This window comes from Pinus tabuliformis, chromosome 2_1 (genome assembly GCF_031772625.1).
Source record: "Pinus tabuliformis cultivar Carrire ecotype Pingquan chromosome 2_1, CPIR1, whole genome shotgun sequence".
In the NCBI taxonomy this organism is placed as follows: domain Eukaryota; kingdom Viridiplantae; phylum Streptophyta; class Pinopsida; order Pinales; family Pinaceae; genus Pinus; species Pinus tabuliformis.
Window position 1 is genome coordinate 988,391,242 of NC_142299.1, and position 14,608 is coordinate 988,405,849.

The following is a 14,608-nucleotide window of genomic DNA, read 5'->3' on the forward strand; positions in this document are numbered from 1 at the left end:
ACACCAACTACTTCCAATGGTGGTCATACATTGTGGGTTTACTTAGAAGTAAATGTCTTTACATAATAGCCTTAGGCCAAGAAACCAAACCGAAAGATGAAGATAAGGCAGCCAAATGGGAAAATAGGCAAGATCAAGCACGTGGGTTGATAGGGATGTCTATTTCTCCAGACCTTAGATTCCATATCGCAGAACTTGATACTCCTAATGAAACAATGAAACAGATCACTAAAGTTTTTGGAACTAAAAATGAACTTAGAGCCCATCAACTCGAAAATGAGTTGCTTACATTGGACCCCAATAATTTTTCTTCCATTGAATATTTTTTGTCTAAGTTCAAGACCCTTAGACTTCTCTTGGAAGGTGTTAAGGTTAAGAAAGAAGATGGTAACCTTATCTATTCCATTCTTACTAAGTTGGGACCAGCCTACTCTGTGTTTGTTTCCACCTTCCATTCTACAAGAGAAGCCTTCATTTCTTAAGGACAAGACTACAAGTCCCCTTCCTTTGATTCCTTTTGTGATTTTTTAATAAGAGAACAAGAAAAACTCTTACACCTTGGTATTCTTAATCTTGGAAACTCTTCTAAGAAAGCCTTAGCTGCCTAACAACAACCAAATTCAAAGAATCCTAAGAAGTCGTATCCTAAAAAGAATGGTCCTAAACCAAACAAGGGTCCTAAGCAATTTCAGCCTCAAAATGAAAAATCATTTCAACAAAATGATAAGGCAAATAAAAACAAAGGGAAGAAGACTGATAGACATTGCCACTTTTGTAATCGAGATGGCCACTTAGAATCCAAATGCTTTAAGAAGATGGAAGCCTTGGAAGCAGCAATGAAGAAGCATAACATCCATTTGGAGCACTCTTCAACTTCAAATTCATCTTCAGGAATAGCACTTTCTACATGTGGTTGTCAAATATCTCGATCTGGATATGCACTAAATGTATCTTCTTCTTCTAATTCTCATGAGTGGCTCATTGATTCTAGAACTTCTTATCACACGGCCAAAAACAAAGCCATGTTTTCTTCTTTAAATGATTGTAACACCAAAAATATATATGTTGGTGATGATAGAACTCTTAGTGTTATAGGGACTGGAACTGTACATATAGACAATGGTCAATTTAATGATGTATTATGTGTTCCAAACTTACCCCGCAACCTTCTATCTATATATCAAATAATTCATTCAGGTGAAGGTAAAATCGTTGAATTTTCACCTCACGATGTTGTAATTAAGGACCTAAGAGATCTTAGATAGATTTTAGCTACTGGCATCACTAATGATTCTACAAGGTTGTATAAGTTTAACAACTTTGGGTCATCAAATCTTCCCTCGATATTTGTTGCTTATAATGATGAAGTGAGCAAACTTTGGCATAAGTGATTTGGTCACTTAAACTATCGCTCCCTTCAGAATCTATGTAAAGAAAATATGGTGACAGGTCTTCCAATGGTATCTTGCAGAGATGGTGTTTGTTTTGGATGTGTACTCGGAAAACATCATCAGGATAGTTTTGAAAAACGTGCCTCTTGGCACGCCTCAGCCCCTTTACATCTTGTGCATAGTGATTTATGTGGTCCACTTCCAGTTGTTTCATTCTCTGGCTACAAGTATTTCTTAACTTTCATTGATGATTTCTCCAGATGCACTTGGGTATACTTCTTAAAACTCAAGAGTGAAGTATTTAACATGTTCTTGGCCTTTGTTGAAAAACAAATTGGACATCAAATTCTTAAGCTAAGATCTAATAATGGCGGAGAATATGTTAACAACAAATTCATCAACTTTTGCACTGAGAATGGAATTCAAATGCAACACATTGTTCCATATACTCCACAACAAAATGGTGTAGCTGAAAGGAAGAATCGCACCTTAAGGGAAATGGCTATTTGTATGCTTCAATCTAAAGGACTTAGTCTTAATTTTTGGGCAGAAGTAATTAACTGTGCAAATTACATAATAAATTGCACTCCTACAAAGGTTTTAAAGAGCTCAATTAAACCAGATGTAATTCACTTTCATGTTTTTGGAAGTGAAGCATGGGCCCATATTCCAGATGAGAAACATAAAGATTTGAACCTAAGAGTGAAAAATGTATTTTTGTTGGATATTCTAAAGATGTCAAAGGATACAGACTTATTTTACTTAACTCCAAAAATGTTATCATTAGAAGAGATGTAAAGTTTTCTGAAAATATATTGTCCTAGGAGCGTAGTTCGGTGGATGTGCCACCTCTCTCTATCCCTTCTACTTCTGAACATATTTCTTCTTCAGATGATGATAGCAAGGATGACAATCCTCCCCCACCTTCTCAGGATCCTCCTTCAGCTCCTCGGCTTCCAAAATGGGTTCGTGCTACTCGGGATGCAGTAGGTGCTCTTGCCAGCGATCCTATAGATCAACGATGTACATGTTCTCAGTTTGATAGAGCCTCTTCTTTACTGGCTCGAGCTTCAACTAATTATGATCCTGACACCTTTGCAGAAGCTTTAGGCCATCCAGATTGGGATGCAGCTATGAATGAAGAATATCATTCATTATTGGCAAAAGATACATGGGATCTTGTTCCTCTACCAAAGGGACGAAAACTTGTTAGATGCAAATGGGTTTACAGAACCAAGTATGACCTTGAATTTGGTTTATAACTCCTTGATTTCATCTTGTGTTTCCTTGTTCTTGGTGGTCAACTGATCATTGTTTCATTTTTCTATATTTAGATGCATCTCCTTGATATCAAGTTGTTCCTTTAGCCGTGTTAGGTTGTCCTGAATTTTCTTTAGTTCAACCTCTAAAATTTTGAGTTATGACATAACTTTTGTAAGCTTCTAAGGGGTCATTTGACTCACTTAGGACCACAATAGTGCAAACATGGCTTTTGATTGATTGTTCTAAGCTAAGTAGGTGTTCCTGCAAAATGACAATTTCAATTTCTTTGTCTTTGTCCACTAACTGTCTCATCAACACTTCCTTCTCTTTCTTAACTTGAGCTAGTTCAGTTATTTAAATTGTTTTTGTCCATTCACTGTCTCATCAACACTTCTCTTTCTTAACCTGAGCCAGTTCAGTCCCAAGAATTTTCAACTTCTTCCTTAATGACTACACCTTAGATTCTGCATTTTACAACATGGTTTAGATTCTGCATTTTACAACATGGTTTCGATAACTTCCATGTTTTCTGTATCTATTCCCAATTTAACAATTAGCTTCTTAAACTCTTGATTTTGAACATGCAGTGCTTTAGATTGCCTTTCTTTGCTTAAGTTGATTTGAAACTTTCCAAAATATTTTATGCTTTACTTACTCTCAAAGAGCTTTTTGTTTAGGACACTTTAGAGTGTTCTCTCTCACTTTTACATTATAATTGTTTTTCATAGTTTGTCTACAGCAATTACAGCAATTTCTTTGTTTAGATCCATCCAGGATCAAAAGAACATCCAACAAAAGCTACCATACCATAAAAAAATTCACTTAAAAACACCAGCATGATAGCTTAACCTATTTAAAGGAGGGAGGTACATAACATTTCTTTGTTAAAATGTTTAGATCCATCCTGGATCAAAAAAACATCCAACAAAAGCTACCATAAAAAAATTCACTTAAAAACACCAACATGATAGCTTAACCTATTTAAAGGAGGTACATAACAAAGAGGATCAATCTTCACGAAGAAAATTTTCATCACCCCTCTCTAAGATGGAGAGGGTAGCCTCTCCATTACCAACCCATACATGGTGTCCTTAGGAAGGAACCACCCATAGGGTGAGGGTAGGAAGCTTCCTTAGTTATGGCCTTCTTTATGGGAGATTTATGTGAAAGGTCATCTTAATTTTCTGAATTGAGGCAAGCAGGGCCTGGGTTGCGTCCAACATTGTGTCAATCACTGCAAATGCATTTATGTTCTCTCGATGGTCAGAATTGCTAGCCATTCTGTAACAAAGGCCCGAAACTCTGGAAGCCAGGGAAGGCCAAGATGAGAGCAGAAAGCCCGAGAGGATTAATATATAGATGAATCCTACGCTCTGGCACGAGCCATCCTGCAGGGAAAAGACCCAAATCTCTGTTGAAAATTCGCTTGGACGGAGAAACAACACTGGAAGAGCAAAGCATGACAAAATAATTAGCTCCATATTCAAGGTATAGCACTGAACACCGCAGTCGAGGAATTATGCAATAACTCAGGCCTAAGGCAACATAAATAGGCATGACCTCCGAGAAGAAAGAGAGGCCACCTGCACGTCGGCGTTTGACACCTGGGACAATCCATGCAAATATGAGACCGAAGATGGGAGATGTCCAACCAGAGAGCAAGATGGAGTTGGGCCCAGTGACCCACTATGAATTGGAATTTATTGCTCCCCGAGATACTCATCGTATTCGGAGGGAGGAGAGAGGAACGAGAAGCTCTCTTCCAAACTATCAATCATATAATAACTTGAGTACCCAACATTGTTAAGGGATTGGAGAGAAATCCAGAATAATAAAAAAAATATTTTCTTAAAAAAAAATCAATTATAATAATAATAAAAAAAATCAATTATAATAATAAAAAAACATGTTAGATATGTTTAATTAGTTGTTTATATGACTTAATATAATTTCATGTAAAATAATTAGAAGTAAAAAACATGTGAGTAAAATGTTTAAACTTTGTACATTTAAAAATATTTTAACGTGTGACTTAAATAAATCATTAAAAGATTTATGTTAACTAATTTATATTTATATCAACATCATATATACCTATATATACAAAAAAAAAAAAAATTGTTAAACGAAAATAAATAAAAAATGTAAACGGAAATATTTTGATGTTGTATATATAAAATATCTATTGTGGGTTGATAAGATGGCTCAATGTACATGTTATGTAAAATATTTTATATATTGTTTAGAAAATTATGTAGATATCAATATTAGCTATTGAAAAAAAATGGTTTTTATGATTAAAACATTTAAAGTGGTCTCAACATTTTACAGTTTAATCCTTTTTAAGGTATATGAATTTTTTATTGTTGAAATCTAACAAAGATTTTTTTGGACTTACAAGTTTAAATTATGTAATCTTCTTTATAGCATTCAAAAATACAATTTAAACAATGAAAAATTACACATTGATTTTTGCACTCTAAAATGAGTTTGCCCTGAAAAAAAAATTGATCCCTACTAATATTAGATCCATGCTTATAATAGATCTATGCTAGTTTGATAAATCAAAGATTCATTTGGTTGAATATTAATCTATTAAGGCCTACATCTGTAATCTTTTAGAAGAAAACACATATTCTTAACCATTGGATATAGGTAGAATCTTAATATCTAGTTTTTTTTTGTCAAACTTGTGACACATTTCTAATGGACAACTTTTTGTCTTATCAATGTCCAATGGTATATGTATACTTCCATATTTAGGAGATGTTAATGCTATATACTGGGATAGATCATCTTTAATAGGGATCTAACATGTGCCCAGAGGGATCCAATTTATTCACTTGCAAATTTTTTTATGAGCAGCCATTATTTAAATGTTTTGTATGATTTTATTTTTTTAGATTTAAATTTTTTTATTTCAGCTTATATGAGCAAAATTTCAACTTTTATGATGGACAGACAAAGTTACACATCATACTAGGCTGTAGAATTGATGTGCTATAGAATTAATGAGTTGTAAAATCATCTTCTCGGCTCAATAATCTTAGTTACACATCATACTGGGCTGTAGAATTGATGGGTCATAAGATTGAGGGGAAAAATTTCAACTTTTATGATGTACAGACAAAGTTACACATCATACTGGGTTGTAGAATTGATAGGCTATAAAATTGATGGGCTGTAGAATGATCTTCTTAATTAGACATCATACTGGGCTGTAGAATGATCTTCTTAATTACACATCATACTGGGCTGTAAAATTGATGAGCTATAAAATTGGGCTGTAAAATTGATGAGCTATAAAATTGATGCTCTATATGCTCTGTAGAATGATGCTCTCAGTTCAATAATCTTTTAAAATTTAAAATTCTTAAAATTACAGTCAATAATCTTTTAAAATTTAAAATTACAAAATTACAGTCATGTTTTATCGGCTCGGCGGCAAGTTTATGATTTATTTTGTTTATTAGATCTATCAGACTTATATAAACAGTTCTATTTCTTGTTATATTTTCTTCTCCAGAAAAAGAAAAGAACCATTGAATCTAGTCAAATCGCACCTATGTTAAAAAGTGATTATAAAAAAACATACTTAACTTACCCAAAGTGATTAAAAAAGCATATTATTTTTTCTAATCTTGCCTATTATTCATAATGAATAGAAAATTCAGATTTTCAAATCCATCTACATTAAACTTTTATAAAATTTCACAATAATTTTAAATTAATAAAATTTTAAATTACATAATAATTTTAAATTAATACAATGATCTATACAAGGAGCATAAATTTTATTATTTTTCACTCATCTCATGACAATAAACCGTAAGCTTATTTTTCTAGATGCTATGCTGTTTTCTCCTAAAATATTTGACCTCGACCTCTCAGTGGCAGTCTTGTTTCATGAGAAACATCAGTTATTTCTAGATTTCTAGATGCTATGCTGTTTTCTCCTAAAATATTTGACAATGCTATGCTGTTTTCTCCTAAAATATTACCTTTCAGTGGCAGTCATGAGAAACATCAGAATTATGATGTATATTGTCTTGTTTCATGAAAAAGATGCGAATTATGTTTCATGAGAAACATCAGAATTATGATGTATATTGTCTTGTTTCATGATGTATATTGTCTTGTTTCATGAAAAAGATCAGAATTATGATGTATATTGTCGAATTATGTTTCATGAGAAACATCAGAATTATGATGTATATTGTCTTGTTTCATGATGTATATTGTCTTGTTTCATGATCATTTCATGAAAAAGATCAGAATTATGATGTATATTGTCGAATTATGTTTCATGAGAAACATCAGAATTATGATGTATATTGTCTTGTTTCATGATGTATATTGTCTTGTTTCATGAAAAAGATCAGAATTATGATGTATATTGTCTTGTTTCATGAGAAACATGAGAATTATGATGTATATATATACATATAAATATAATAATACTTTTCTTTCAGAAAAAAAGCTTTAAATAGTTTTTTTAATTTTTTATAAAAAGTTCTCTTCCAAATTCTCACAGATGTATAATCTACCTGATAAACCAGCAAAATGGCCTTTTATCTTGAAATATCATCTCTTCCAAATTCTCACAATCTACCTGATAAACCAGCAAAATGGCCTTTTATCTTGAAATATCATCTCTTCCAAATTCTCACAGATGTATAATCTACCTGATAAACCAGCAAAATGGCCTTTATCTTGAAATATCATCTCATTTATTGTAAGCAAAAGTCCCCAAAATTGTACAAAGAGAATTTTTCCTCCTTCCCATCTCCCTTGAAATTTTCTGACCAGACTTCCTTTGATAATGGGCCATACACAAAGATATGCACAAAGTTATAGATCTATAGTCTATTGATTCTTACTCTGACGTGCATCATACACATGTACCAGGAACTCTTTACTAAAGTCGATTATAATTCCTATCTATCGCTCAGTAGCTCTGTCGGGAATTTCCTCCTTTTCTGGACCTCCGGAATTCCCTCCAAGACTAATTTTACTAATTTCGTCTATAACATTGTGAAGGCACAGAGCCCTACAACTCCAATAATGAAGAATTTACCTGTAAGCAGAACCTATTGAATGAAGAATTGTTTGTAAACAAACCCTAAACCGAAAATAGCTTCAGATGTAAAAGCGGCAAACCCTACCCAATACAGGGTTTATCCTAGTCATCTTTGTGGGAGAATCAATTCCACGACTCGCCACCCTTGAGGGATGGGTGTTGATTTGTATAGCTTGGGAGGTACTCCCACATCCTAGGGTACAGGGTTTCGGAGAAGTTTGACCCATGTGGGGTTTGTGGGCAATGTACCCAAGCAATGGGTTTTGTACCTAAAGTTGTGGGCACGAAATCAAGAGGAGATTTTGATGGTCATTTGAGGGTGTGTGTGGCACCCTTAAGGAGCTAAGGGGCACCAAAGGCAAACCCTACCCAATACTATGCAACCCCTCTTAACACAATTTGGACTGAAACGATATCCTGGCAATGAAAGCATCCATAACTAAATATACAGAGCTCCCAAACTTATTCAAAACTTTGCCGAGAACCAATCAATCAAGCCCAGGATGCATACTCATATACCGTCGAAACCTTTATTCAAAGTTGGTTAGGCCAGAGGAAATTCCCCATGGCGTAGCTCCGCCTGAAAGCCACATCTCCTCTGATCGGCAAACCGTATTCATGAAAAAGATTATCGAGCTTCCACTCGGGCATCGATTCATAATCGGCCTTGGAATACCGAGGATAATCCACCGGCATCTGAAAAACGCAGGGGCCATCTCCCCCTCCATTTCTTGAGGAAAAACCCTCATTTTCATTGCCATTTAAGGAGCCTGAAAAGGGCTTTTCCCATGGCAGCACTTTGGCTTCGGCCTCCAAGGCAGTTGGACTCCTTTCCCATCGCAGCAGTTTCTTGCGTATATCTTCCAGCGAACAGACGCGCCAGAGACCGCCGCCGCGGCCCGTATGGTTTTGCTTTTCATTTTCAGCGCACTGTGGCTCTGTAACAGGCATTTTGGCAAATTTGATGATCGCTAGGTATGCAACTTTGCAATAACAGAGTGCGTTGATGAATATATAGATACAGGAGGATGGTTGCGTGGAGGGTAAGGAAAAACAGAAATTGGAGTTTTCGGGAAGTGTGACTAGTGCCGTTGGGAGATATTACAAGTGACCGGCTCTGTGTATACCACGTGAGCCTCCAGAAACTAAACGTAAGGCTTCGTCTGAGTATCGTGGCGCCACTCACAAGTGTAATTTCTTTTTCGTCTGAATATCGTGGCGCCACTCACAAGTGTAATTTCTTTTTTCGGAATTTGAATTTGATGATTCTTTTAAAATATGTTTGGAATATACAAATGAATTTAGCACCCAATTATTTTTTGGGAACATCAATATATGTATTTATGTAAATTACAGAGTTGGAATTTAAGATTTAAAAAATTCTAGAATTAAATTGAAAATAATTTAAAAAAACAAAAACATCTAACCATTAAACTATTACTAATAAAATTAGATAGAGAAATGTTTAGGTATTATTATGTAGGGGTGGAAAATAACCAAAGTGATATACTCATTATGTATCCCTTAGTTATTGTTAAATAACCGAGTGATATACTCATTATGGATCCTTTAGTGAGTGTTATATTATGAATCTCATTTATATTGGTAGGTATTTAGGGGAGAATCAATTTTATTTATTTATCAATCTTATGGGATTGGTTAATGCTTTTTGAAATATTTGGGATAACTTAATGGCATACTTATTATGGACCTTTTAGTGAATATTTAACTATGGACCTAACATATGATTTGATTGGTTGTAATAATCTAATTTAAGGTCACAATGTATTGAGAGGTCAAATTATGTATAGGATCCCTTGCTTAAACCCACTTAGTGATATCTAACATAACCACTCAATGTTTTTTGGTACAGTTAGGTATAACATAGTGACATCCTCAGCATAAATCCTTCTTGTGACTATTGCACGATGGACCTTATTTAGGTTGGTGGGTTCATGATTTTCAGTGTTACCTATCTAGTGCTTTTTCGTGTATTCGAGAATACATGAGTGGCATGTTCACTATAGACCCTTGTGTGGAATATTGCATTGTCGTCCTCATTTATCCTAGTCATCTTTGTGGGAGAATCAATTCCACGACTCGCCACCCTTGAGGGATGGGTGTTGATTTGTATAGCTTGGGAGGTACTCCCACATCCTAGGGTACAGGGTTTCGGAGAAGTTTGACCCATGTGGGGTTTGTGGGCAATGTACCCAAGCAATGGGTTTTGTACCTAAAGTTGTGGGCACGAAATCAAGAGGAGATTTTGATGGTCATTTGAGGGTGTGTGTGGCACCCTTAAGGAGCTAAGGGGCACCAAAGGCATCAATGTGATGGCATTAGAAGAATGAAAATAACTTGTGTTCTATGATTTGATGGAATTTTAACAAAATGTTAAGGTTCGCTTGGTGAAATATAGTGACCCTAGGTGGCTAGTCAAACCCACTAGAACTCTATAAATAAAGGACAAGATTAGCTCATTCTTACACCCATCCAAGTGCAATACATCAAAGGAGAAAGATATATGTGGTAGCCACAACCTCTAAAGGAGTCATGTTGGGAAGTGAAGAAGGGCAAGTTTGTGTCTCTTTTTTATGTCTTAGGTTGGCCAAGTTATAGGTATTGTTGGACAAATCGTAAGGTAGATTTATATGCATAAGAATGGTGTAATTCTTCTGTGAACATGCTGCAAAATATCTCTATGTTTTTCAGGAAGGTCGAGCCCTTGTTCCTATGTGGACAAAGGTCATATGACCTATGACAAAGGGGTTGAGTTGCCTCGAAGAATAGCGTAGGAATAGAAGGCTTGTAGATGAAGATTTGTGTTGTTGTTTGAGGACTGTTAGGTTGAGTTGGAGTACCCTTGTGGTTGCTATAGGAAGTCATAGATAAGGTCGAAAACCTCAGAAGAATTATGTCCATAGGGCCGAGTATTTGGGAGCATAAGAAGACTTCTGTTTGAGATTTGTTTGTACTTCCAATTTGATGTTTTTCTAAGGGATGGTAGGTCTAGTTTGGACAATAGTGAAACAACCTAAGTACATTTTGTTGAAGGGATGTTAGTGATTGTTTCGAGAGGCCTAGTGTAGTGAACAAGGGAAAGTTTTCCATTGTTTAGAGGGAAGGTTGTTTGGGGCTCTAGTTCATTGACCTCAAGGGTGAAGGATTGATGATAAGAGGGTTGGTCATTGTGCCCCAGTTCAGCAAGTTGCAAGAGGTCAACTTAAGTGATAAGAGGGTAGTTGTTAGGCGGATAAATCCCTCTTGTTGACAAGAGCGATCTCCCTAGATCCTAAAGGAAACTAGAAACAAACAGATAATCAAGTTAATTCCTTCCCTAAATCTATATTTTCTTGAATCATAAGCTAACAAGGTGAGAAATGGAAATTCATACCTTATTACAACATGCTTGATGAAGATCCCCCTTTGTGCTTCAGTGCAGCTCCTCCATGCTTGAATATAGACCTGCACACATGGAAACAACAAAGGATCAAAGGCATATGCAACATAAATGATTCAATAATTCAAACTAGTGATCAAGGAGACTAGTAACAAACATCATTCCAATGGACAAATATTAATAACATAAACCATCCATGAAATTCATCAATTAATCCATTAAACAATGAAGTGAGAAGAAATGCTTGTTTGTATTAATTTCATAAACATAAAGGAGCTACAAAACATGTGCCTTGATGTTGTGAATCTCCTCCCATTGATCTCAATCCTCTCCAAGAATGATAAGCTCTCCAACCTGATTCCCCCAACATAAACTTACTCTCAGCAACCTCCCTCAATTCCCCCACCTATGGCTTGATTAATAGGCCAAAAGGAAGTAGCTTGAGATCCTTAGTACAAGGATGAGATCCACTAAAAGAGGGGTGAAGACTCCTTGAAGAATGGGAATTATTTCCATAAAAAATGAGGTTATGCTCGAATAAACATGAGTTCAAGGCTTTCTATAGGGAATTATTCACCCAACAATGCTTCTATATCTCACATTTTATTTTTACTATTTATTGATTTACCTATGTAGTTTATAATGGAAGACATAGCACATATATGCACAGTTTATAGTGGAAGAAACTGCACATGTGCGGGTTCTATTCAGAAAAAACACGTAGATGCTCAAAAAAAGGGTTTTGTACCTATTGTGCCGTGCAACAACCCCCCATTTATTTTACATAAACAACTTAGGAGATTATTGTATAGATAAATAGGGACTCTTAAAAATTTGAAAAACATACGAATATAGTTTAGTTTAGGGTTTTTGTTAAGAAGAAATTTGATTTTTAATAAACAAATCCTCGTTAAAGCTTGAATGACTTGAATAAGGCTTACTTTAAAAGAAAACTCGACAATATCGCATATCACAAAGATTCAAAGAAACAAAGTTTTATTTACCCTTTCGAAAATTTGTGATTGGGGTAAAAGATAGCCCCAGGGAACCGAAACATATCTATTGCTTTAAAAAGCTTAAATATTGAAGATATTCCTTCACAGCGGAAATTCCCCGCATTGCAACCTTATAACAAAAGCAATATAGAAAACTGAGGAACATCCTTATTGTGAAATGCGATGCGATAAGATACCGGACCTGAAAAAACAATAAAACGCACTCTTTAAAAAATAATGCATTCGGATAAATCGCAAAAGTATTAGCATGCTCCCCGCTTGTATCATTCCCAATTTGCCTAATTGCGATAAAGCTATTTCTTAAAGAACGCACCTAAGGAAATCATAAAGCTAAGAACAAAAGCCACACTTGATAATAAACCCATGGGCCCACTACAATGCCACGTCACTTCTCGCAAATTTGCAATCGCTTAAAGCTTTCGGCCATATCCATTCTCCGCTACTCCTGAAACCACTGATTGCGATATTGCGATAATGTGATCATCAGAATCACACATCTCTCATACTTTATAAACCGATATAGTGATATCACTATCACATATCGGCGGGGTACTTGAAGAATATTTACCATTTGAAAAGTTTTTGCGATGCGATATATTAATGAATAATAAATAACCACACGAAGCCATGATTTCAATTATTCAAGGATTTTAACGGTATTTATGATTTCAAATCCCAAGGAGATTTGATGGCCTGGTTAGATTGATTTGCATTTAAACTTCCCTTTCCTTCATTTCAAAGCCTTATGTGTTTGTATGCTTCTGCGTTTAACTCCTATTACTTTTCATTCCCTTGTATTCTCAATTTGCAGGTTTTTGCCGAGAAATAATTGTGTAACAGGATGACTAAGTTGAAGAAAGGAAAGAAACCTGACGAAGCTACACAATATTCTACATCTGATGTAACATAAATGCCCCCATTATTCTCAAACACGACATGCACTATCGACAGTGGTACTTTCTCATGGGAAACCATGTGCCAGTTACTGGAGAGTGAGGGTCCAAGGCTAATTCAAACTAAAGCAACATCAGATGCCACTACCTCTTCTGAAGCCTCCCACTTTGAAGTTGCAAGTTCTTTCCTTCAAAGAATTGTTGCTAGACTTAAGATTTTATCATACACCGATATGATAAAATGGATAATAGACAATGTTAACGTTGTTGACTAAGCATTCCAGACTTCAAGGAAAACAGTTATTGGGTCCTTCATAGTAGAAGACTTGAAGAGCATGTATCATATACTAGACCTAGAGAAGGTGTATGATAAAGACTTCTTCAAGCATTTCACACCCGAGAATGACTAACCATCAAACCCAATTAAGCAATGGAGGTCCAATTCAAACAAGCACAAATATGAGAAATTGGGTATGTATTCTATATCATCTCTCGCTGCTCCCTACTGTTATATCGTAGCTATGATGTGTAGATTGTTTGGGTATGCCAATACCACCAAATTCTATGTTGAGTGGGTTCCCTAATTGATGCAGGAGTAAATTCTTTTATAGTGGATTTGGGCACTATCTTGTCTAACAACACTGCCTTACAAATTGAGAATATAAAAAACACTGATATGTCACCTCTAGAACAGTCCCACCATTTTTTATGAGTGCCTACATTATGGATGCAGTCTGTTTCACTTCTAGTTTCCCAACTATGGGGTGGAAATGGACTATTCAAGATCCTACCCCCATTCACATATATCACAAAATCCTGTGGGAATCCAATTTCCAAACCCATTTCTACAAAATTTGCCAAGGAATTATGCTACCCATCCACCAAGTTGTTTTTGACAAGAGGGCCCCAAGGTTATCTGATGAGGCCAAGATTGATATTTTACCAATAGGTAGGTGGTTTGGGGAATAAATGTTTACTTATGTCTGATTCTTTGGAAGCATAACACATCCCCATGTTCTCCCATGGTATGTGCCAAAAAAATTGTTTGCTAGAGAAATTGCTTACCAAACTATAGGGGATGGGATAACCAAGGCCCTAAAAGAATATAAAAAGTCTCTTTGGCCTTCCTTTCCCCTCCAATGAGGTGTTTATGCAGTACACAATTTCAAGCATGTTGTGCTTGAAATTGATCACATTACATGTTTAAAGCTTTCTACCATTCCTGGAAAATAGTTTGACCCTAATAAGGTCACACAAAACTTCACTGCTTCAGTGAGAATAAGACAGTTCAGCCATGAGGAGGATGAATTTGATGAATTTTTTGAGTCAGCTAAGATGTTTTCACAAGTGCAATATTTGGCTACTCTAAGATTCGATCCACAAGAGTTAGCTCGATTCCACTAGTACAGAAAGAAAAGGTTACAAAAGGTCCCTTTGGATCTGTTATAGATCCCTCAGCCAAACTTTCAAAAGGAACAAAGCTCAAGCTAAAGAGCAAAAAATGGCTCAGAACAAGGTTTTGAACAAACTGTAGAGTAGAAATTGGCACAAAGTTCAGAGCATAA

General features: G+C 35.5%; 1 protein-coding gene across 1 annotated transcript; it reads right to left on the reverse strand.

Moving 5' to 3' along the window:
• Positions 1-7,602: 7,602 nt before the first annotated feature.
• On the reverse strand, positions 7,603-8,799 carry LOC149203947 (uncharacterized). The gene has a single exon (XM_089400276.1). The coding sequence runs from the start codon at positions 8,683-8,685 to the stop codon at positions 8,269-8,271; it is 417 nt and encodes a 138-aa protein (XP_089256402.1). The 5' UTR covers positions 8,686-8,799; the 3' UTR covers positions 7,603-8,268.
• Positions 8,800-14,608: the final 5,809 nt, after the last annotated feature.

Coding starts and splice junctions, on each gene's coding strand:
- LOC149203947 (XM_089400276.1), bottom strand. CDS start 8,685: ATGCCTGTTACAGAGCCACAGTGCGCTGAAAATGAAAAGCAAAACCAT.